The sequence below is a fragment of the Manihot esculenta genome, chromosome 5 (assembly GCF_001659605.2).
Source record: "Manihot esculenta cultivar AM560-2 chromosome 5, M.esculenta_v8, whole genome shotgun sequence".
Taxonomy (NCBI): Eukaryota; Viridiplantae; Streptophyta; class Magnoliopsida; order Malpighiales; family Euphorbiaceae; genus Manihot; species Manihot esculenta.
This window is the reverse complement of record NC_035165.2, coordinates 28,599,985-28,624,091: the sequence shown is the minus strand read 5'-3', so window position 1 is coordinate 28,624,091 and position 24,107 is coordinate 28,599,985. Positions and strand designations below refer to the sequence as shown.

Below are 24,107 nucleotides of genomic sequence, written 5' to 3'. Positions count from 1 at the left end.
AATATTATAATTCTAAATATTTTTGTGTGCAATCCTTACTATTAACTTTGATAGTATTTTTATATATTAAAAATATTTTTATAAAATATAATAATTATTTATAACCGGTTCTAGTACTTTATAGAGTTATAAAATATTTGCTTAAGAAGACTCTTACTATCCTATCCCGTGAGGTAATTGATCCGAATGACAAGTAAAATAATAAGTATTTAGCAAATTCATCAAGGGAAAGGGAAAGGTTCTCAATTTAATATGTTATTTGGTTATACCTTGAAATCTCATGGTTGAGTAAACAATATAGCATTCTTTGAGGTTTTTGTGTGGATTTTTATTTTCTAGACTTCTAAATTTTAAAAGAAGATGAATTAATTCAGTTTTCAGTTTAAAAAGAATTGTTAAAGGTGAGAATATAATGCATAACGTTGTTTGATCTCCCACGGGAGCTGCTAATTCACTAAGTGTCATTTCTTGTACCATTGAAGCTCTTTATTTAATGATTTTAGCCTTTAATTTAATAAGGACAGCTGCATTTTCTGCCTCTTCAGGTGTTGTTGTAACTGCACTGCCTCTATAGTAGCTGTTTTCAGGAGCTGATTTTGAATTTTTTTTTTTTAGCAAGAATTTCTGGTTCTTGGGCTAATTCTTTACAGGCTACAGAAGTGGATACTGATGAGACTTGTTTCCTTAATGTGACTTGTTTTCTTAATGTGACTTGTTTTCACAAGCTTTTGGCAATCCTTTCAATCTCACGATCGCACTTCATGATCAAACTTAGTCATAAAAAAAAAATTTAAATCAATTCTCTGGCAAACGGCGTCAATTTTTTATGGGTGTCGAATCCACAAAAAATAGCGCTAACAAATGAGAAATAAGATCGAATAAACGTAGAATTGACACTAAGAATTTCCAAACAATAACTAGAAAAATAAATAATAAAAATAAAAAAAGGAGTTTGATTAAAAGAGAAGACAAAATAATAATCAAGTTAATAAAAAAAAAAGCAATAATCAAAAGAGAATCAAATTAATACAAATAATTTCTAGTTGAAGATTATGATCCATTTTAGTTTTAGAGAATTGATGATAGAAACAAAAATATACATTTATTTATTTCAATAAATTAGTTATAGTTATAAAAAAACGCTCCTCATGACGAATCTTTTATTAAGTTTAAATTAATTAGAAAACGTTTGTCAATTAACCCTAGTCAATAAATCATCCAAAAAAAATATTTTTAAAATTTTAATTTATCAACTGTTTTAAGAATTAGAGAGACTTAATTATAACCAACAAATCAAACCACACGGTGAGTTAAGTTAGATCATGCAATTTTTTAGGGGTTACACTAATTATTACTTGTTGTTAAATAACTTAAACAATTACGGATTTTAAGTATCCAAACTAACAATATATCATTTTGAAAATATGAACAATAGGCCATATTGATCGAATAGCAAAACAATAATAATATTAAGCATTGAAATTACATAAATATTGAAAAAATAAAAGATGAACAATTATGTTTAGATTTCAAAATTCATGGATAAATTGAAATTTCAACCTAATTTTAATTAGAAATAAAGAATTTAACTACTCATGACTTGAACGAAAATATAAAAAAAGATGAGAAAATTGACTGGAAGAGATAATGATAGAATATATACGACTGTCCATAAAGATAAACTTAAATAGGTGCTGAATCCTAGTAGAATCTTTTTAGAAATAAGAAAGTTTTATTGCTTCCATTTAGGAATCATACTTTAATATGTTTCCATTCAGGAGAGTAATCCTTGCTTTGAGGAGGATATCATACCGTGCTGAAGGAAGGAAAATCGCGTGGAGTTTCACAACTTCGAATGAGGAGATCTAGTGTTTTATTTCAAATTTAAATTATTTTTTCGCTCTCTATTTTTGAGCAAAATATTAATTTACTTAATGATTTGGGCAAATTGCTGCTTTAATCTTTCAACTGGAATATAATCAAAATCTTGCAGTTATTGGTTATGTAAAACACAATCATATGATCGGTTTACTTAAATAATTGATCAAGACAATTTTAATATTTTTAATATATTTTTATTAAATTAATTTTTTTTATTTTTCAATAAAATAAAAAATATATAAAATTAATTAAAAAAATATTCGATTCAATATTGAGAATTAATGAATTTTCCGGCAAGTGTCCAAATGCTACATGCCTCCAAGGAATTGTGATAGTCTAACCAAGAAATATCTTCACAATCGATCTTTTCCATATAATTCTATGTACCAAGTCTACTTTCTATCATTTTCAAAACCATAAAATTCTATCTTTGAGAAAAAGAAATGCTAGATGCCTCCAAAAGAAGCTGAACCACACAGAAGCTTCATTTGAAATTAAAAGGAAAAAAAAAAACATTTTGAGAAATTATTATTTTAATATTATTAAAAATAATCTGAAATTTGCTTAATTACTTGGTATAAAATTTTTGTAACTAAAATATATTATAAATAATTTTTTAATTAAATTTTAATATTTTAGTTATTATGTTGAAAACATATTTTTCTCAATAATAATTTTAATAACAAAAAATTAAACAGATTTAAAATTTGTTTAACTTTCGTGATTTCAATACTTCTTTCAACTTATATTTTTAACTTATATCGGTCAAAAGAAAAATATTTTTTTAAAAAAAATTCTTTTCTATCTTTTTAAAATTTTATTAATAATTTTATATATATTTATTAGTATATTTTATTTTTTAAATTAAAATTAAATAATGTAAGATAAGTTATTTTATTGAAAATATTTTTTATATAAAATATTTTCAAATATAAATTATTTTTTGTAAATAGGGTTTTAAAATAATGTGTATTTATTCTTTTTTTTTTTTTTCAGAAAAAACAATGATCTTTGACAAAGCTGGGGGCACAACTCGGTAGTTGGAAGCATATGTATCCCTTTGGCGAAGGGTGTTAGCACAAAGACTGCACGACTTAAATTAAATATTTACTAACTTATTTTCTTTAAATTTTTTTATAAAAATATTTGTAATAAATTATAAATTATAATTATGTAATTTTTTTATTTTAAAGATTTATAGGTAGCTAGATTAAAATTAAAATTTATATTTATTAGTATGGCATTATATATTTTTGTATTTTTAATTTTATACATATTATTTTAATATAGAAAATCATATTTGACTTTAATTTGGTAAATGGTTATTTTTTTTAATTTTTACTTATATAATATAGTTAATAAAATCCATATTAATGATCGATCTATATAATATCAATCTATATAAATTTAATTAAAATAAAATAAAAATAAAAATTTTTTAACATTAAAATAACAGTTATAAAATTAAAAAATAAAAAATATATAATTATAATTTAAAATTTATTATGAAAATTTCAAAGAAAAATGTGTTACGTTAAAGTTAATGATTTTTGTTGATCAATAAATCTTAGAAGAGTTTGATTTTAAATTCTTTTTTACTGAATTGAATTGATTGAATCGATTAAAAATTTTAATTTATAAAATTATAACTGAAATTCAACGAAATCTAATAATTAAAAATTAAATTAAATTAATTTTTTTAAAGAAATGAAGAAGTGATTATCTAAATATAATTTAAGAAAAATGGATGGTTCGATTCTTATAAATAAAATAAATATTCGTTTAATAAGTCTGAAAATACATGCGGGTATATCAAAAAATATATATATTTTACAATTTCAATAAATGTTAATTTCCTCGCAAGTGTGCAATGTCTAATTCTATCATTTTCTATGCCTATTTCTGAGAAAAAGATTGCTACATGCCTCGAAAAGAAATGGAAACACACAAAGGCTTCATTTGAAATTTAAAAAAAAAATGTATATATATATAAATTATTATTTAAGTATTATTAAAAATAATATGAAATTTACTTAATTACTCCATATTAATATTTTTAATTAAAATATGTTAAGTACTTTAACAATTTAAATTTTAATATTTTAATTACTAAATTAAAATGGTTTTTTGGAAAATGATTTTAATAATAAGTTAATTAGTCATATAAATTATTTATTTTTAATAAAATAATTTGAGTGAAGGATAATGGTTCTAGCATATTTTTGCATTAATGGTTCTATGGAGACAATGAGCCCTTGTCTCCTGGAATTTTCCCTTTTTTTTTTTTCTTTTAATGTAATTTCCTGAGATATTTTGACCTACTAAAAACTTGTGAAAGTTCAAACGGGTCACATTTGACCATTACAAGTCTAAACTGTGTTGAAATATTCAATAATTTAATCAAGTGCTCAGCCCTCAGGTCTATAAGTATTCTTCCAATTCGCTCGGGATATTACAAGATTCAATTAACAGTACTTCACACAACCTCGTACAATAACCTCTTCATCTCTTCCTTTAGGACACTCAGATTTCTTTCTCTGACACTATCTACCATTTCTTCGTCACTCAATATCTGATATGGAAAGTACTCCAAGATCTCCCCTTCATCCTCCAACTGACGGAAACTTAATCACCATCCTCAGCATCGACGGCGGTGGAATAAGAGGAATCATACCAGCAACGATCCTTGGATTCTTAGAGTCTGAGCTTCAGGTGAATATGGGGATACCCTTTTTAGTCCTTTCTTTATGTTCAATAAACATAAGCTTATGCATGGCTTCGTGTACGTAGACATGTTTGAGAATTTCTTCACCTTTGTGCAGAAACTGGATGGAGAAGAGGCAAGATTGGCAGATTATTTTGATGTGATTGCAGGAACTAGTACTGGTGGACTCGTGACTGCTATGCTCACAGCGCCAAATGAGAAAAACAGACCTTTGTTTGCTGCAAAGGACATCACAGACTTCTATCTCCACCACTGTCCTAAAATCTTCCACCAAGACAAGTAATAATAAAATAATGATTCAATAAAGCTTGAAAGATGATTTACTGTCTGAAACTTGCAATTGGTGTAATTAATTTCTGTAATTTTGCAACAGGTCCCCCTTTGCTTCTGCGGCCAATCTGATCCGATCGCTGGCAGGACCCAAGTATGATGGAAAGTATTTACATCAAATCGTGAAGGAAAAATTAGGAGACATAAAACTGGATCAGACATTAACAAATGTTGTCATTCCAACGTTTGATATCAAGCGTCTCCAGCCAACTGTCTTCTCCACCTATGAGGTTGATCATCTGCATCCATGCAACGTTGATTCACATGAAATTATTCTTTATCATATATTACAGTTTCTGATGTTTTTAATTTTTTTTTTTTCAGGTGAAGAAAAACCCATCAATTAATGCTCTTCTCTCAGATATATGCATTGCAACTTCAGCTGCACCAACTTATCTTCCAGCCCACCGTTTCGAAACCAAGGATGCAACAGGCAGTACTTTGAGAGAATTCGATCTTATTGATGGAGGCATGGCTGCCAATAATCCTGTATGATCATCTCATGAAATTTGATCTTCAGCATCAGCGATTTGTATATATTGATGTCTCTGGTTGATTCTTCTGATTCTGTTTAATTTTCCAGGCTTTAGTGGCGATGAATGCTGTGATGAAAGAACTCAACGGATCAGATAACTCAGACTCTTTCCCCATACAGCCAACAGAATATAGCCGATTTCTGGTGCTGTCCTTAGGCACAGGCTCGCCGAAAAGTGAAGAAAAATACGATGCTAATGAAGCGGCTGAGTGGGGTTTGCTGGGGTGGTTAACCAGTGAACACTCCACTCCATTGGTGGATGTGTTCATGCAAGCCAGCAGCGACATGGTTGATTTTCACATTTCTACAGTTTTTAAAGCTCTTAACTCTGAAGAAAATTACATTCGAATTCAGGACGATACGCTGAGTGGAAACCTGTCTTCTGTGGATATTGCCACTGAAGAAAACTTGAAGAATCTTGTGAAAGTTGGTGAGGATTTGCTCAAGAAACGAGTCGCTAGGGTGAACTTGGACACCGGCGTCTTCGAGCCTGCTTACGAGGTTACAAATGAAGAGGCTCTCAAGAAGTACGTATAGCTAATTTTCATAACCGAGTTAAATAACCATTAGATTAAATATTTATATCGAGATTTAGTTAATTTGATCTGCATCTTTGTGCACAGGTTGGCTAAGATTCTATCCTCCACAAAGAGAAGTCGAGGCTCTAAATGAAGATACAAAATTTCCAGTGGAAAGTTGATTGTCTATTAGGATTCTTATGGAGTTCATTTATGTATTTATTTATTTATTTTTTCAATTTAGCTATGTAATTCATTTATTTATTGACAATAAAATTCATTCATAATTTCAATTTATATTTTATTCTTTAATATTTTCTGAATGGCAAGTATTTATTAATTATTTCATGAATAATTTTTTTATCAAAGAAATATTAAATAATTTTTATAGAAAAAATAATTTTTTAAAGAAAAAATAATTAATGGGTAAAAAAAGATTCATTTTCTCAAATTTAATAATCTTATTACATTACTGTACTTTCTATATGTGAATTTTTAATATCACTAGCATCTTTTAATTCTTAACATTTTAATTGAATAATAGAGTGTAAGTTATTTTTTAAATAATAATTATCTTTAAAATAATTTTATATAAAAATTATTTTCCATATAATTTTAATATTTCATTTTTCTTTTCCCTAAAAATTCTTGCAGAACAGTTATATATATATTAATGAGGGAGAAGAAGTTTGAATATTCTAATCAATGACTAGAAATATATGTATATGAAAAATAAATATTATAATTACTATATTATTAAATTACACTCATTGACTCATAAAAAATATATTTATTTTTAGTTTTATATATTTTAAAAAATATAGTTAATATTATTAAAATAATAAATTTTATTTAATATTTTCTTAAAGTATCCTCCATTTGTATTACTCGTAATATAATACTAAATTATTCTTTTTTAAAAATCAATACTAAATTATTCTTAAAATTAATAAATTTTATTTTTTCAATATATATTAAATAATTACATATCAAAAAACTAATAAATCAACTATTTTTAAAATGAAGTTTGAATATTCTAAGTAATGCCTAAATTACACCCTCCTCATTTCAACACATATTTATTAGAAAATTTTATTATTTAATCTTTATAAAAAAATTTATTAATTAATATTTTAATTTTAAAAAATATATTAAAATATTTTTAAAATCGTTGATGAATTATGTTACGATCTGATTTCAACATCAATTTAGTTTTTTTTTTTTGTAAAAAAACTTCAATTTAGTTTTTACGAATATATAGAGATAAACTGAGATATTCATTTTTCCATAAAAAAATTCCTTTCATTGCAAATTAGAGGTGAGAGACAGTGAGGAAAAGAGATTTACATGGATTGGGTGAGAGATAAACAAATAGGGAGAGATAAAATGAGATATTCATTTGAAACAATTCACTTAAAAAACGAATTTAAATAAATATGTTTCAAAATTATATTAAATTAAAAAATAGAAACTTTTGAGAATTAATAAAAAAATAATTAAATTAAATAAAAAATAATTAAATTAAATTTTAGTAAAATTCTGATCGGATTAGTGCACTACAAAAAATTGTGAAATTGCGACCAAAATTAGCGATCAAATTTTTTTATTGCTAATCAGCGACCATTCTGCTACTAAATGAATGAAATAATATTTTTATGTAACAAAAAGCTTAACGATCAATTTTTGGTCGTTCGCTATTTAGCGACCAAATATAAAATAGTCGCTAAATTTAGCGGGAATTAATGGCGCGAGATATTTGTGACCATATTTGCGACGAAATTGCGACAATTTTTTGAGAGGGAATATTTTGTGACCATATTTAGCGACTAAACTAATTAGTCGCTAAATAGCGACCAATCAGCAACCATTTTATTTTTAAAATTTTAATTTAATTTTTAATTAAATTTTATTTTATTTAAAATTTTAAATTAAGTGATTTCAATTCGGTATACAAAACGACGCGTTTTGACAATTTAAGATACTCTAACCTAATTCCTAATCCTAATCTCTAATCCCTAATACCTAATTAATCCCTAATTTCTAATAAAATTAACCCTAATTCCTAATTTCTAATCTGTAATCTCTAACCCTAATTCCTAATTAATTCCTAATTAGCATGATGTCATTTCTCACGTATTTAAATAATATATTTTATGATATGAATTTGATACTATTTGGATCCATTATATATTTTGAGATATTTTAAGTTTCTTAGTGTTGAACTATAGTAATGTTTTGAACTTTTAGATTGCAGAATTATGAAATGAAGTTTATGTGTATATATTGTCTTTGATATTTTATGTATTGGAATATGTATGTAAATATTGATATTATAGCAGTTTTATGAATTTATTGAAAAAATGATATAAATCAAATTTAAATGCATTTATTAGTGACTAACCAGTCACAAAAATAAATTAAATAATAAATATTTTTTTAATTTTACTATTAATTTGCGATGAAATAGCGACTAATCACTCTTCTCTGATGCGACCAAATAGCGACTAAATAGCGAACAAATTAGTGACCAAAACAGCGACCATTTCGCGACTAAAATTTAACGACCAATTTACTACCACATAACGACCAAATGCTCTTTCCTGAAGTGATCAAATAACAACGAAATAGCGACTATTTCGCGACCAAAATTTAACGACCAATTTACTTCTACATAACGACCAAATGCTCTTCCCTGAGGCGATCAAATAATAACGAAATAGCGATCAAAACAGCGACCATTTAGCGATCAAAATTTAACGACCAATTTACTTTCACACAGCGACTAATATTTCTAATAACTAATTTGCCATGACACCAAATTAGCGACCAAAAAATATCGCTGATTGGCCGCTATTTTAGCGACCAATTTCCAGATTGTCGCCAAAAATTTAGCGACTGGCTAAACACCGACCATTTCATTTTGGTCGCTAAATGATCGCTATTTCATAATAGCGACCAAATTCTGTCTTTTTGGTCGCTAAATCACTGTTTTTTTATAGTGGTGGCTCGCATGTGTTATTTCACATGATTATAGACTCGAATTTTATTTAATTCAAATTGATTAATGGAAAATTCACCTGGCGAGATTTCTCCTTCCATAAAAAAAAAATATTTTCAATTTCTAAAAAAATATTTTCAATTTCTCAAAAAGTCAATTAAAAATGCTAACTAAACAGGTACAATTTTAATAATTTCTGAAAACTTGAAATTCTCTAGACTCTATTTATTTTATGTTCAAATAAGAAATGTTGGAAAAAAGTAAAGTTTGAAAGTATATATACATACATGTAAACCTTCTCATGTCTTTCACTAAATGAAAAAAAAAAAAAAAAAAACTACAAAAACAAATATCAATTTGAATTTACATTTGGAATTTACATGTATTCAACTAGAGCTTAACACTAATCATTTGGAATTTAAAAGAAGTCTTCCATGGGCTGATCTAGCAAGGCGAAGCTGCTTCTCTTGCGACAGTAGTTTTGCAAACCTACAAGATAATTAATTATTTAATCTATTAACTATTAATTAATGATGAGCAAATCAACTTCTTGCAAAGTCAAAACTAGCATCTGGTTTCTTTATTACCTTTTGAGAGCCTCTTCGTTAGTCCCTTGGTCAGTGGGTTCAAATTTACCGGTCTCCAAGTTCACTCTGGAAACTGGTTTCTTTAACAATCTTTCGCCAACTCTCACAAGATTTTCCAATTTCGCCTGCGTCGCTATATCCACAGACAATTCCATTCCACTTAATTATCATCCTGCATGCATGACATGCATGATTTTCAATTAGTATTTGCTAATATATATAATCCCAAGAACTTCAATTTTTTTTTTTAAAAAAAAAATTTTAGTTAAAGTTCAAATGGGTGCATCCCAAATGAGATTTGAACTAGAGACTTTTCGGGCTGAATGCAAAAATAGATATATACCTGAATGCGCAGATAGTACTCTTCATATTGCAGGGCTTGAAACACTGTAGAAGGAGGAAATCAACCAAATGAGCACTTGCTTGTGTGAAGACATCAACCAAAGGAGTGGATCCCTGCTGTTTAGCCAACCCAGCACACCCCATTTTGCTGCCCTCTCTGCATTATATCTCTTCTGTGATTTTGATGATCCAGTTCCTAATGATATTACCAGAAACCGCCCAAAATCCATTGGTTTTTGTGGGGAAGCAGTCTGGATTACCCTTTATAATCTCCTTTGTCACTTCACCAATAGCTAGTAAAGCCTGACGGGAATCAATTTGACAACTAGTTAGCAAATTAATTAAGCAAAATTTCGTTACAAAGTAACAGTTAAGCATATCATTAATACCAACTTAACAAAAAAAGTAACTAAATGCCGGATTATTTGCAGCAACATCACCATCTATAAGGTTGAACTCTCTCACTTTCCTGTTTGCTCATCTTTGGTTTCAAAATAATGGGCTGGAAGATAAGTTGGTGCTGCTGAGGTTGCAATGCATATATTCGAGAGTAAAGCATCCAAGCAAGGCTTCTCCTTTGCCTAACCCATATGTAAGAAAATGAAAATAATAATTATAAATTTATTAACTTATTACCCCATGTTTATACTTAATTACATTCAGAATTAAAGTACTGATCCAACCTGGTAACTGGAGAAAATGGTTGGCTGAAGTTGCTTGATATCGAATGTTGGGATGACAATGTTTGTCAATGTCTGATGTAATCTTGTCTTTGCTAGTTTTTCCTTGACAATACCATGCAAGTATTTCCCATCGTACTTTGGCCCTGATATTCCTCTGATCAACTTTTTCACTTGTCTGAGTAATGGACAACTGTTTAAACAAGAAACCCAAGACGATCATGTTAATTAGTTCACAATATGTTCGATTAAATCACAATGAGGCACAAAATTACCATTTGGGTTGTGGGAAGATTTTAGGGCAGTGGGTTAAGTAAAAGTCCTTGATCTCTTTTGCAGCAAAAAGGGGTCGGTTCTTTTCATTGGGAGCGGTAAGCATAGCAGTCACAAGACCACCTGTGCTGGTTCCAGCGATCACATCAAAATAGTCTGCAATTCTTGCTTCTTCGCCATCTAGCTTCTACACCATGGCCAAATCGAATCAGAAGTTAGTATTTGTCCGAGCATTTTTACATGGGTATAGATTAATCGATTGAAAGAATTAACCTACTTCAAGTTCAAATTCTAGGGATAAGCCCTCTGATTCCACCCCCATCAATTCTGAGAATGGTGACTAGGTTTCCATCAGTTCGAGTCTGCAATGGTGGATTTGCTCCTTCCATGTGGTAGAGAAATAACATGTAGCTGATGAATTGCTTACTGTGAGGCGTATAGTTTTCATTTCTTTATGCAAGGAATCGTTCATGGGTATTTATAGAATCAAACCGATCTTCTTACAGAGGACACTTGACCACTGGATCTACATGCCCTAAATCCTACTACAATCTGGAAATAGAATTTCCTAATTAAAGTGGGGATCGGAGAATTCCTGAAATGAATAGGATTCCTATTTAATTGGTATTGATTGCTAAAATCACGGGAACGCAAGAGGCTTTGGGCGGCACGATAAGAAGAGAAGACTTGCAGGCAATTAATCTCTTCTCGCATTTTGGGAGTCTTGACTTCTGGTGAGCATTCTCTGTTTTGTTGAAAATAGTCTATTTAATAGTTAGTATTTTTTAAAAAATATTAATTAATAATTATATTTTATTTGTTATATTAATATTTTATAATAAATATTTAAAAATTTTCATGTGATATTATAAAATATAATTTTAATATAAATTAAATAAATTTTAAAATAAAAATAAGCAAATCTAGTGTTTTTTTTTCTCTTATCATAAAAATATTTATAAATTTCTTTATAAGTTGTTTGACATTACAATTTCAAATAAAAATAATGATATAATTAATAACATAAAATTTTATGTAAAAACAATTTTTAGTTTTCACAATTTAATTAGGGATTCTATTAACAACATTATTTAATTTTATATTAAAATTTTAAATAATCATTGGAAATCATGGATACTCCCTAGTTATATTATAAAAGTTTTATTTTATATAAGTATGTTATAAAATATATATTGATGTTATGAAATCTAATAGAGGTTAAACTTAAGTTATATTTTGGTAAGTTTGGTTTGATTACCTCATAACTTTTTTTTTATTCTTTTCCTTTTGTTTTCTAGTGACGTGTAACCGCCGCTCCGTGCTTGTATATCCTATCATTATCATACGAAGTCATATATACAGACGTGACGTATCCTTTCTCATCGTCAGATAGCCATTTAATTTCTTCCAGCGACATGTGGACACGATATCGAATGTCTAGGGTCTGTTGCCTCGCAGATCCATCAAGTCGATTGGACTGCACCTCCTTCGCTTGGGCCTGAGTCTTGCCCCATCCAGCCTATCCGAGCAAGGCCTGGGCTGCGTACTGGAGGACAGACCTGTGTATTGGATTTTGATAGGGTTACAGCCTAACCTTCCAACATGGGCTCAATCATAGTCTGAGTATTCAAGGTCTAGTAGTCATCAAGTGCCCCTTTACCTGTTCATTAATTATTCCATGATTAATGAGAGCGTAAATCTTGAAACTCTAATTATTACTGCACGGCTCTAGGAGTGCTTTTGTCAAAATGTATTCTCTTCACCTTCACTCATTTCAAATTTACGCTTTGAATTTCACTCGCTACTTTGCGCTTCTGCTATCTTGCTCTCCTTCTTCCCTGTAATTTTCGCTTTTTTAATTTGAGGTACGTCTTACTTTTCTCATGGCTTCCATTAGAATTCCTGATGTTGTAGATCTGATGTCTTCTATGATGTTGTGGGTCTGATGTCTTCTATCATCCCTTCTTCCCTTTCTAATTACTTTTCCAGTGACTTCGCTGACACCATCATTTATAGGATTAGGGCTCCCCTTCCTAATGAGAGGATTGTCCTTCCCAAACTTCCTCCGGCGAACCTAATAGATGTCCAGCAGGGACGCAACCTAGTTTTCTTTTTCAAACAGTGCGATTTCGGGCTGACCTTCCCTTTTACCTCATTCTTCATTGAAATCTACCGTCACTTTAGGGTGACTCTCCGTATGTTGTCTCCCAATTCCGTCCTATTCATGTGTTGCTTTGAGTCTGTTTGTTTGTGCTGGAGTTTTACCCCTTCTATTGCGTTGTTCTGTACCTTCTTCCAGCTTGTCAAGTCCACTCACGGGTTCTACTATTTTGGTCCCCGGATAGGGTTGTCCATCTTCGCTGGGTACAAAGACTCGATAAAAAGCTGGGTTTAGGCCTTTGTAGTAGCTGAGCTAAAAGAGAGCTCGAGGATCAACTGGGATATTGATCTCTCTTTTGGGGGGAAGTCCTTTAGGGCTGCAACGATTTCCCCAGATTGACCCTATTGGACCAAGTCTGCCTTCTTTGACTGACTTCTGTAAATAAGAAGTACGATGTCGAGAAGTGCATGTTTATGTCCAGCCTTCGGGACTGCCGGAATGCTGGTATTATTATTTTTCTTTCTTGTTGTATTTTTCTCTTGTTGCTTTGAGTTTTAATCGAATTGGTATTTTTTTTTTAGCTTCTACCGTATCCATAGACACCATCAAGTTTCTAAAGAATTTCACCCTATCTCGGAAAAGCATGAAGGCAACTCTAGCAGCCTTTAAGGCTAACAAGATGGTGGCTGACATAACCTAGGAGGTCTTTCAGGCGGTGGATCCTGCAATTGCGACCCGTTGCATTGCCCCTGCCCCTATGCCTTCTTTGGCTTTGGTGTCTATGGCAGGGGTTCTCGCTCTGCGGCTTCGAGGACATCTATTCTGGCTAAGGCGCCCAGCTCTTGCTAAGACTCCTTTTGTTCCCAAGCAGACTCCTAAGGAGCCCATCGCACTCAGCAAGTCAGCCAAGAGCAACTCTGAGGAGGGCACCGGGGTTGCCCCTTTGGATGTCCCACCTATCCAGACCATGGGGGCTGTTGTGATTAGAGGCGGGACTGGCAAGCGGGACCGGACCTCAAAACCTGCCACCGAGAGCAGGGCTGCCAAACGGACTCGCACGACAGAGCCTGCAATGATAGCCCCTCCCCCCTCAGCTGACAAGGGGAAGAAAGCAATGGAGCAACTATCTTCTGCCCCAGATAATGAACTATTAAATGCTGTTGAGGTGACTCCTGAGTCCACAACGGCCTCGGCAGCCAAGATGCTATGTGAGAAGATGTTTGGGGGGATCCCGGATGCCTTTGATCCTCATTTCTTGGTCCTCATTAGCCACCTCGCTTGCTCTACTAAGCAACAAGTAGTTTTCAGCTCTCGCTCTTTGGATGACCTCGGGAATAGCTTGAGGAAGATGTTCCTCATGGTAAGTCATCTACTCTCTCAAGGATTTTTTTTTTATTTCTTTAAATTTTTTAACCTTGTTTTTGTTTTTTTGTGGTAGGCCTTTAAGGTATTCATGGAGATTGATGTCCAAAACCGGTCCTTCCAAAGCTCAGTGGAGCAATGCATTACCAAGGAGCACCGAGATGAAAATATCATTGCCACTGGTGAGGCCGCAGACATATCATTGACTTCCAAGGGCAGATCGAGGACCTCACTAAGCGAATGGGGGAGATGAGGAAAGAGGTTGCCTAGGCTTCCCAATGAGCTTTTGCAGTTGGGTCTTAGTGAGATGAGGCCTTAGCACAACTGTCCTCTTTGGAGGAGTCCTGCCGCCAACGTGATGAGGCCAGGGCCCAATGTGATGAGGTCTTAACTTGTGCTGATGTCCTCCAGTAGGAGCTCAATAAACACATTGAGGACCTGAAAGACATGGCTTCGGCGGCGGAGAAGTCACTCCTGAGCAGAGCTCAGATCATTTGGGTGTTTCCAGTATGATTTTCACAGTGATTGGCCATGTGGATCTCAGTGGGTGTGATGAGGATGAGAACTCCAGTGATGAAAAGATCTCCTTCGTTCCCATAGACGGCTACAATTGATGTCCTGAGATCCAATAGAGGGTAGGCTTAAGGTGTATTTTGGTAAATTTGGTTTAGTTGGCTCATGTCTTCCTTCCTTTATTCTTTTCCCTTTTATCCTTTAATGACGTATAACTGTCATCTTGTGCCTATACATCATGTTATTGTCACGCGGGACCGTATGTATGGACGTACTGTATTATTTTCCATCGTCAAACGACCATTTAATTTCCTCCGATTCCATGTGGACACGATCCCGAATGTCTAGGGGTCTATTGTCCCATGAATTCATTAAGTCAATTGGGCTGGACCTCTTTCACTTGGGTCTAAGCCCTGCCCCGTCCGGCCTGTCCGAGCAACGCCTGAACTGTGTGCTGAAGGACAGACCTGTGTATTAAATTTTGATGGAGTTACAGTCTAACCTTTTAACATGAGTTCAGTCATAATCGGGATATCCAAAGTCCAATAATCATCATATATCATTTGATATTAATATATTAAACACTTAAATTAAACATAAAGCACGATAAATATTTAAAATATAAAATATAAAAAAAGAATAAATTAAGCATGTCCTATTAAAATGTAAAAAATAATAATATTACTATTTATAAATTAAAGTTTATAAATCTATTCATTATATTAATTTTTTTTTAATCGGAGATTGTAAATTGGAGAAATAGAACCTAATTTATGAGATTAGAAGATGTAAATGTTAATTTCGCTATAATTGATAAAAATTTTGAATATAATCATCACTGGATGAAATTATTCTTAATTTTTTTATAAGATATAATTAATTTAACTTAATTATTATACTTATAATTTTTTATAAATTTAAATATCTAAAAAACTTTAATTTTAGTTAAGGGGTTGAATATGTTAATCCGATGTCATATTAGTCACTAGTATCTATTTGGCGAAATTAGTGATAGATAAACGGTTTCTATTTTTCTGAAGTTGCCGTACAAATTGCGACTGCGCTCACGCCATCTTCTCCATTTTGTAGGTTGATCAGGCTCCGACGAACTTGAGAAAGCACGCATCTTCCACTTGGCCTTCGATAAAAAAATTCTCGCCGGAGACCAATAAAACGCTAACCTGATTCCCATTTTTGTTCAAGAATTATGTTTCGTTTTTGTCTTCGACCACGACGTTACCTTCGTCTTCCCCTCATTCCCCCACGCTCCTTCTCCTCCTCCTCCTCCTCCTCATCATCATCATCATCTTCTAAGAGTCTCATCGAACCCTCAATCAATCTAAAAAATCAGCACCAAACCCCTGTCCTCCACCACCACCCCCTTGTGTCAACCGCCAAAACTTGCTCTTCTCCCTCTCGTTACTCCGTTCTCGGCCTCTCCGCCGCTGTCGTATCTGCTTTAATTGCTTCCTTTGCTCTCCTTTCCTCTGTTGACCGCCATTCCTCTGAGTCTAACACTAGCCATGATTCTAATCCTCTCCACGTTGCCATTGAACAAACAATTTCTAAATCGAACGAGTCTTTCAGGAGAGTATTTTATCACGTGAGGCAAACGGGTGTTGCCGCATCGGTCCTATGGCAGTCGTTGAGGTCTGTGCTTTCCTCTGCTAACCACGAAGTCAGGGTGGGGTTCGAGCTGCGAGTGGCGGCTTTGTTGGCCGACATTGCTGCTGCAAATGGAGCCCGTAGAGTTGCTCTGGTTGGAGCGGGCGGCGGAAAGGTGGTCGATTGGTTGCTGGAGACCGTGGCGGTGGGTGGGGACGGATATGGCACCCAGGCTGAGGCGGCCAGGGCACTTGCTTACTTGATTGCGGATCCTGATGTGTCTGCAGATGTGCTTGGAAGGCCTCACGCTGTGCCCTATTTGTTGCGCTTCATATTTTCTTGCCAGCCAAAGAAGGTCAGTCTTTATCGTTTTTTGTTATGGGGGTTTTAGTTGCACTATCAATGATGAAATGACGTTTAGTATTTCTTATATGGGTTGTTGAACCAAGTGAAGTTTGCAATTGTTTGTCAGTTTAAGATTTTCATTAAGTAATGTTCCATTTTTTAGCACAAGCTGCACTGCGGCCATTGCCTTGTGAATGATGCTTGCTAGCACGGATGGTGGAGAGAATCTAGAACTGTTAGCAATTGATTGTTATTTAATTTTTCACATTTAAAGTGTAGCAGTTAAATTTAATGTGGCATATATAGTTTGGACTGGGAACTATGGTTTAAATAATTGGATTATCTTCTAAATATGATTTGTCTTGTCCCACATAGATTGGATATAAGGCTTACGCAGTCAAATTTGAGTCACATATGACTTGAGCAATCCTCTCCTTTTGGGATGAAGTTAGGCCTAGTCTGTTTATCAATATGGTGTTGACGTCAGCACTTGTATATCGGGTCACACAAAAATGTCCAAGTCTTTCAATCTTCACTCTCCAGATGTCTAGTCTTATGCATCATGTGTTGTGTTATCTCACTTCAATCGGTTATAAGCCAAAAGTGCTCATATTAGACTTCAACAATGCTATCCTACAAGGTCTTTTTTGGGGAGGAGTTAGGTTTGGTCTACTTTATCAATAATTTGTCCCATTTTTATTCATTTTATCTGGTTTGCACTGTACATTCAGACTTTCACTCCTGATCTTATTTATCATTCAAGTTGTTTGCCATTGATATATTGCATTTTTGTGGGAGCAGCATTCAAGACGTAGTTCATTCGATATTTGTGATTCTTTGAAAGGTAGGAGCATGCTTGTGGCTGCCATCATGGATATCGTCACAGCCAACTGCGATAGTAGTTTAGAGAAGGTTCCTTTCAAGCCATCCTTGCCAGCAAATGCTGAAACAAGGGATATTGCTGTAGCCATTGAGGTCATTGAGGCAGGTGGCTTGCATATGGATGGGCCACAGGACAATGGAGATGATGATAATGGCGGAAAGGGAATGAAGGGTATTGGAATCAAAATACTTGAAGGTACAACAGTTTTAGGACTTACAAGAAATAGTGGGTTAACGAAGTCGGAACATTCTAATTCTAGTAATGTGGAATCAGTTAGTCAGACTTCTAAAACCCTCAGCTTGTTGCAGAAGAAAGATGGTTCCCTGGAACAGAATTTGTCTTCCACTGTTGTTCCTGGACTTTGGGATGATCTTCATTGTGAACATGTTGCTGTGCCTTTTGCTACGTGGGCATTAGCCAATTGGGCGATGGCATCTGAGGACAATAGATCCCATATTCAGGAACTGGACCAAGATGGGCAAGCTGTCATGACCGCCTTAATGGCACCTGAGAGATCTGTGAAATGGCATGGAAGCTTGGTAGCCCGGTTGCTATTGGAGGACCGACATCTGCCCATAAATGATTCCATTTCTGATTGGAGTTCCAGTCTTCTCACAACTATTTCTCAGGCAAGTAAAAATGATGATATTCCTTTAGCCCAGGTGGCTTTATCTGCTTTTTCACTTTCTATTGAGAGGAGCCAAGAGGCACGGAAGATAGTGATAGAAAAGGGTCTCGAGCTGATGAGAGACACAACTAAGCAGACAACAAAATACACAAAAATCCAAGAAGCATTAGCAAGGGCTATGGAGTTACTTTCTACTGGGGATATGCATTTATCTCTTGAAGAAAGCCAAAAGTGGTCTGGCATTCTGCTCCCTTGGGTTTTTGGGAATGTTTCCTCGGATATTATACGATCTTCAGCCACAAAAATCCTTTCGTACATTCTTGAAGATCATGGACCATCTTCTGTGCCAATTTCTCAAGGATGGTTAGCCATTCTTCTAAAGGAAGTTCTGGCTTCCACCAAGGCTTCATCTAGTAAGGGAGGCATTCAACCCAAAAGTGATAAAGTGAAGGTTTGTAAATATTTTTCTCATTTCATTTAACACTAAGATGATGCGTTATGTAAAGTGATGAAGTAAAGTCTTATTTTAGCATATACAATCACAAGTGTATCTATACCTTTACTAACAAGACTAATCAAGTTTTCATTCTAGCATATGCATTTCTGAGAGATTTTTTATCATCTCAATATATACCTGCATTTACAAGGTTGATTAACTTTTGCAGACCCAAATTGATCAGTCTAACATTCAATTTGCAACACAGACTGTTAATCAGCTGGCAGGTGCTGTTGTAAATTTAGCAGGGAATCAAGTGAGAGCAGACACTGATTCTGTTGATACATTTCCACTGGCAGATCTTCTTTCCCTTGAACCTTTTGCTGGACCGTTTCAAAACTTTAAGAAGGATGCTAATTCTAAATTTAATGTGGCAGATTCTGCTTTGGCAACCCTCAAGGGGATCAAAGCACTTACTGAACTTTGCTCTGAGGATTCTTTATGTCAAAAAAAAATTGTTGAACATGGGATTTTGTGTTTACTGAGGCGCTTTTTGTTACGTGATGATTATGAGAGATTGTCTGCTATGGAAGCTTATGATGCATCTAGAGACCTTGAGGCACAGGAGAGGATTTCAAATGTCACTGGTGAGACACCTAGTGCTGCTACTAATGGTCCATCTAGTCTTCGAGTTCCACCTACAGCTCACATTCGACGACATGCAGCTAGATTGCTGACTGTCCTATCAAACATTCCTCAAGTCCAGAAGGTTGTTCTAGCAGATAAAACTTGGTGTAAATGGCTTGAGGATTGTGCTAATGGAAAGATTCCAGGTTGCAGTGATAGCAAAATACAAAGTTATGCTAGGGCTACGCTCTTAAATATATTTTGTTGTCTCCATGATGGAGTAAACAGTGATCTCCCTGAGAGTGGAAGTGCAAACAGAAACAGAGGTTGTTCTCAGTATAGTGACATGATATTTTTGATTAATCCTGAATTGTCCCACTGGAAGTGTGAAAATATAGAAAGTAAGAAAATTGGAAGCAATGCTTCTATCAATGGTGACAGTTCATCCATAAGCAAAACTTCAAACATTACTGAATGTTCTTCCACCAATGAGTCCCTTACTGGATCTGAATCGGAGGCACCTCAGCTCGATGTTGTCTTTGTCCATGGTTTGCGTGGTGGGCCTTATAAGACTTGGCGCTTGGCTGAGGACAAAGCCTCAACTAAATCTGGTTTGGTGGAGAAGATTGATGAGGAAGCCGGGAAGCTAGGGACGTTTTGGCCTGCTGAATGGCTTTCTACTGATTTGCCCCAAACGCGCATGTTTACCCTCAAATACAAGGTTTGTCTTCATATTGATGGTTGTTTATAAAGTTGTAGACTTGCGAGGAATTTGTTTCTTTGATTGGTTGCCTCTTGAAATTTTAATGTCCATTTTTTGGCAGCTCTAATGGTCATCATATGAGGTGGTTTTTTTTTTTTTTGGTTCTTCTCATCCCTGCCTAACTCCTTGTTAAATGTTTGATGCAGACTAATCTCACACAATGGTCTGGGGCTACCCTGCCTCTTCAGGTACTTTCTTTTTGACAATCTGGCAGCATCAATATCCAATTTGCCTGTTTTGGCTGCACTATTTCCCATTCTAAAATTTTGAGGTCCAAAGATGGAGAAACTTAATGTTCAAGACAATTGGCAAATGCTTGCAACTGACCTTTGAATAACATGCTGTATAAATCTTGGTTTTTTGACAACTTTTTAGCTAATGACAGTTCACCTGTTATTTATGTGTTACAATTAGTGATTTTAATGTCCCAAATTGACATAAGATTGTGGGTTTTGATAGGCTTATCAGGACTAGTGCTTATATTGTTTAAAGTATTTTCCAAATTGGTATTAACGAAAACTAAACATAGAAGCTGATGCTACCATCAAACTTGGTCTTATATATGTTTGATTTCCTGGTGTGTAATTTTTTGCTTATTTTGTACAAACTATACTGACCTTTTTTCCCTTTTTTATGGCATTATTATTTATTCATCAGGAAGTCAGCTCCAAGCTGTTAGAGAAGGTTGTTGCTGCAGGCATTGGGAATCGACCTGTGGTGTTTGTGACTCACAGGTGAGCAATCATTCATTTCTTGGTCACTAAATAATTGATAGGAATTTCTCTTTTCTATAGTATTGTTGTGTTTTGTTTCATTATTTTGTTAAATATAACTATTTACCAACAAGCTTTTTGAGGGTGCTCGTGCTTGATTCTGCTGCTGAAGTATCAGTGGGAGAAGCTTTCTCTTTCAAGATTGGGGTATATAATAGCAAAACCATGTGTGCAATTTCCTAGTGTTGATTCAGATCAAAGGCTTTTTTCAATTTATCTGATAACGGACACCAAGGACTGGGTATTAGGGCTCCATGTTGTCCTCTCTTTTTTCCTTTTTTCCTTTAATACATGTGCGCGCACACACACACTCTCTCACGAAGTTTACTTGTTATCTGCTTGCACCAAATGTGCAATTAAGAAGAAATATCTTCATTTTTCTTGGTATATGCCATGATTTTGCACCTAAACTTTTTCAACATTTCACGATAGAAATTTTCTTTTGAAAGTAATGGGTTTGCTCTCATTTGCAGCATGGGAGGCCTGGTTGTTAAGCAGATGCTGTATAAAGCAAAGGAAGCAAAAATCAATAACCTTGTGAACAACACTGTTGGAATTGTAAGCTTTGCTTGTTGGTTTGATTTTAACTTGCATTACAATCTGTTTAGCCATTAGACTTAGTGTTTTATTCTGATTTCAGGTGTTCTATAGCTGTCCACACTTTGGCAGTAAGCTAGCCGACATGCCTTTGCGAATGGGCCTTGTGTTTCGTCCTGCTCCAACCGTTAGTCTATAATTTAATAAATAATTGTTGGCTTCAGAGTTTAATCAAGTTAATGTAGTTGCAATGAATTGATTCATGCTAATGGCACCTAGTATTTGCTTGTTTACAGATAGGGGAGCTAAGAAGTGGATCCCCTAGACTAGTTGAGCTTAACGACTTCATCCGCCGCCTTCATAAGAAAAGATTGGTTGAAGTCCTCAGTTTCTGCGAGGTAATACACGTGAAAGAGTATTTTTGTGTGTTTATATTGTACACGTGATGGTGAGCTGTTATTGTTTTGCAGACCAAGGTAACTCCAATTGTTGAAGGGTATGGGGGATGGGCCTTCAGGATGGAAATTGTACCAATTGAATCAGCTTATCCTGGATTTGGTGAACTTGTTGTAAGTGTGCTTGTCATAATAATGTGGTTCTTGTGAATAATGCTTTTCTGAAGAATGGGTGGATAAGTTCATAGAGATCTTCTTTTTCTTCATTCTCAGAATGGGAAATTTTGTTTTGTCATATTAATGCATATGATTGCAATTCTAAAGATCAAAATATTCCATACTCGTGTAGTTACTCATTTATGATGCAAGTTTTGCTTAGGAATAGGATTGATTGGAGTCTTGTACTCTTTTGGAGACAATATGCAGTCAAAATTTGAACAAGTGCATTGGATTCTCAACCTGTTTCACATTTTTCCAATGAACAGGTGCTAGAGTCTACAGATCATATAAATTCTTGCAAGCCAATCAACCGCAATGATCCTTCCTATACAGAGACATTAGAGTTTTTGTGCAAGCTAAAAGCCCGTTATTCAAAAGGGGATGCTTCCTTGTGATCTTATATGCCTGAAAATTGGTGGTGATAATCATATGAAAAAGTTTTGGATAAAGCTTTGAATTTGCATGGAGACAAACAGTATTGGACATTCGGAATGGCAATCCTCATCTGCAATCGAGTAGACAACAATTTATGTTGCTTACCTAATGAGATGAAGCTTGCGGACAAGCCATTCTTTTCAATCATCATACACTTGCAAAAAAGAGAAATTTTTTTGAACATTGGTTTTTCTCTGATGTTTCAAAGTTGTACATTTATGTTGTACATCATACCTTTCTCATGTACAGCGATAGAGTAGGTTATGTTGTATATATTATACATTCATACATACTTGAGAAAGAAAAGAATTTAGTGATACTTGCTGGAATGTTTGTTTTGTTTCTGCAATTTGTTTTGATCTTGCAGGAATAATTGTGAACAACATAGAAGGGGTTGAAAAAAACTTGGGTCTATGTTCCGAAAAGAATAGGCTTTTTTTTTAAAAGCAAAAAGTATTAAAAATTTTTAAATACCCTTAAAAAAAAATTCTCCAAAAAGCATGAAAAACCTCAGTTTCTAAGGCATTACACTTCACCCGAACTGAAACGAGCGCTTGCGCATTCAAGTTGTAGACAACGCACAAGCAAGAGCAGACTCTTCTCCCTTGCATCATCTTGCAGTTGCAGACTAGCAGAAACTCTTGGCAATGGCACTGTGTCATGCGCTACCGAGCTCATTATTCATGTCATCTCAATTGAAGCTCTTAATACCAACAGAAAACAAGAGGTACCCCTTGTAGCTCATAAGAGGAATCATATGTTGCTCTAATTCCAGTTCTTTATTTCAACCACAACTGCAAGGACGACGAACTTGGGTCCTCCGGTTATTAAAAAGAGAAAAGGATACAAGAAAACTTCCCAGGAGAGGAAAAGCGCATTACTGAAGCATACCCATTGATGATAACGATGATGATCCCCGGAATTACAACACGAAAACGTATCAGAGGATGAAGAAAACTCAGGTGAGGGTGATGGGAAGAGTTGGGTACCCAGTCTGGAACTGTTCATTAGGCACTTGTTTGACAGCAAAGCTCGTTTTCGCCACTATCGAGCGTATTGTTGATAAAATCCGATGACGTTTCTTGTGAGCTCTTCTCTTTCCGTTTTATCTATAGCTTACTTGTTTCCCACAAATTGGTCCCATTCATATTTTCCCTTCTCGGTCCTGCGAATTTTTTTAAGTTTTGGGGGATTGTTGGTTCCTTGCTTCGTTAGCGTCAATTCTTCTTCGATAATGGCAATGAAGTTATGTCTTTGTTATCTTATTTAAGATACACAAGCATGATTAATCGTGAGTCATGGCTTGATTGAAATGACTTGTATGGGAAATCTGTGCTCCTAGGATGATAATGTTTTGGTGGGCTCATTACTTAAAATTGAAGTGTTAAAATGATGAACCAACAATGTTGTTGATTATTGAAGTGTATCAATTACTGTACAGATTTGACTTTGAGTTGAATCTGAATGTATCACTTTACCAGCTAAAGCCAATTGGCAGATTACTTAACTCTGTTTGAGTCTTTGACTAAGGCCCATTAGCCCACCTAAAATCAAATCAAACAAAACTAATTATATTAATATGTGCACAGCTAGTAATATTTTTCAATAACTTAGAA

General features: G+C 34.0%; 2 protein-coding genes and 1 pseudogene across 3 annotated transcripts; 2 read left to right on the top strand and 1 right to left on the bottom strand.

Annotated features, from left to right (window-relative positions):
* The first annotated feature begins 4,311 nt into the window (after positions 1-4,311).
* On the top strand, positions 4,312-6,286 carry LOC110614936 (patatin-like protein 2). The gene is made up of 6 exons (XM_021756629.2): positions 4,312-4,593; positions 4,704-4,885; positions 4,980-5,166; positions 5,261-5,425; positions 5,520-5,998; positions 6,095-6,286. Exons 1-6 carry the CDS (start codon positions 4,459-4,461, stop codon positions 6,141-6,143), a joined length of 1,197 nt encoding a protein of 398 aa, XP_021612321.1. The 5' UTR covers positions 4,312-4,458; the 3' UTR covers positions 6,144-6,286.
* Positions 6,287-9,570: 3,284 nt separating this feature from the next.
* Positions 9,571-11,592, bottom strand: LOC110615107 (annotated as a pseudogene).
* A 4,247-nt stretch (positions 11,593-15,839) lies between these two features.
* Positions 15,840-24,069, top strand: LOC110615659. Of its 2 annotated transcripts, none has more exons than XM_021757655.2 (10): positions 15,840-16,805; positions 17,597-18,757; positions 18,972-20,090; positions 20,279-20,320; positions 20,790-20,866; positions 21,379-21,463; positions 21,546-21,629; positions 21,739-21,840; positions 21,913-22,011; positions 22,323-24,069. In XM_021757655.2, the coding sequence occupies exons 1-10, from the start codon at positions 16,053-16,055 to the stop codon at positions 22,449-22,451; spliced, it is 3,651 nt and encodes a 1,216-aa protein (XP_021613347.1). In that variant the 5' UTR covers positions 15,840-16,052; the 3' UTR covers positions 22,452-24,069. The 2 variants fall into 2 exon arrangements, with proteins under 2 accessions (XP_021613347.1, XP_021613348.1); XM_021757656.2 differs by having other exon boundaries at positions 16,669-16,805; positions 17,640-18,757.
* Positions 24,070-24,107: the final 38 nt, after the last annotated feature.

Coding starts and splice junctions, on each gene's coding strand:
- LOC110614936 (XM_021756629.2), top strand. CDS start 4,459: ATGGAAAGTACTCCAAGATCTCCCCTTCATCCTCCAACTGACGGAAAC. Junction 4,594..4,703: donor TCTTAGAGTCTGAGCTTCAG/GTGAATATGGGG, acceptor ACCTTTGTGCAG/AAACTGGATGGAGAAGAGGC. Junction 5,167..5,260: donor CTGTCTTCTCCACCTATGAG/GTTGATCATCTG, acceptor TTTTTTTTTCAG/GTGAAGAAAAACCCATCAAT.
- LOC110615659 (XM_021757655.2), top strand. CDS start 16,053: ATGTTTCGTTTTTGTCTTCGACCACGACGTTACCTTCGTCTTCCCCTC. Junction 20,321..20,789: donor GGGCTACCCTGCCTCTTCAG/GTACTTTCTTTT, acceptor TTTATTCATCAG/GAAGTCAGCTCCAAGCTGTT. Junction 21,841..21,912: donor AAGTCCTCAGTTTCTGCGAG/GTAATACACGTG, acceptor ATTGTTTTGCAG/ACCAAGGTAACTCCAATTGT.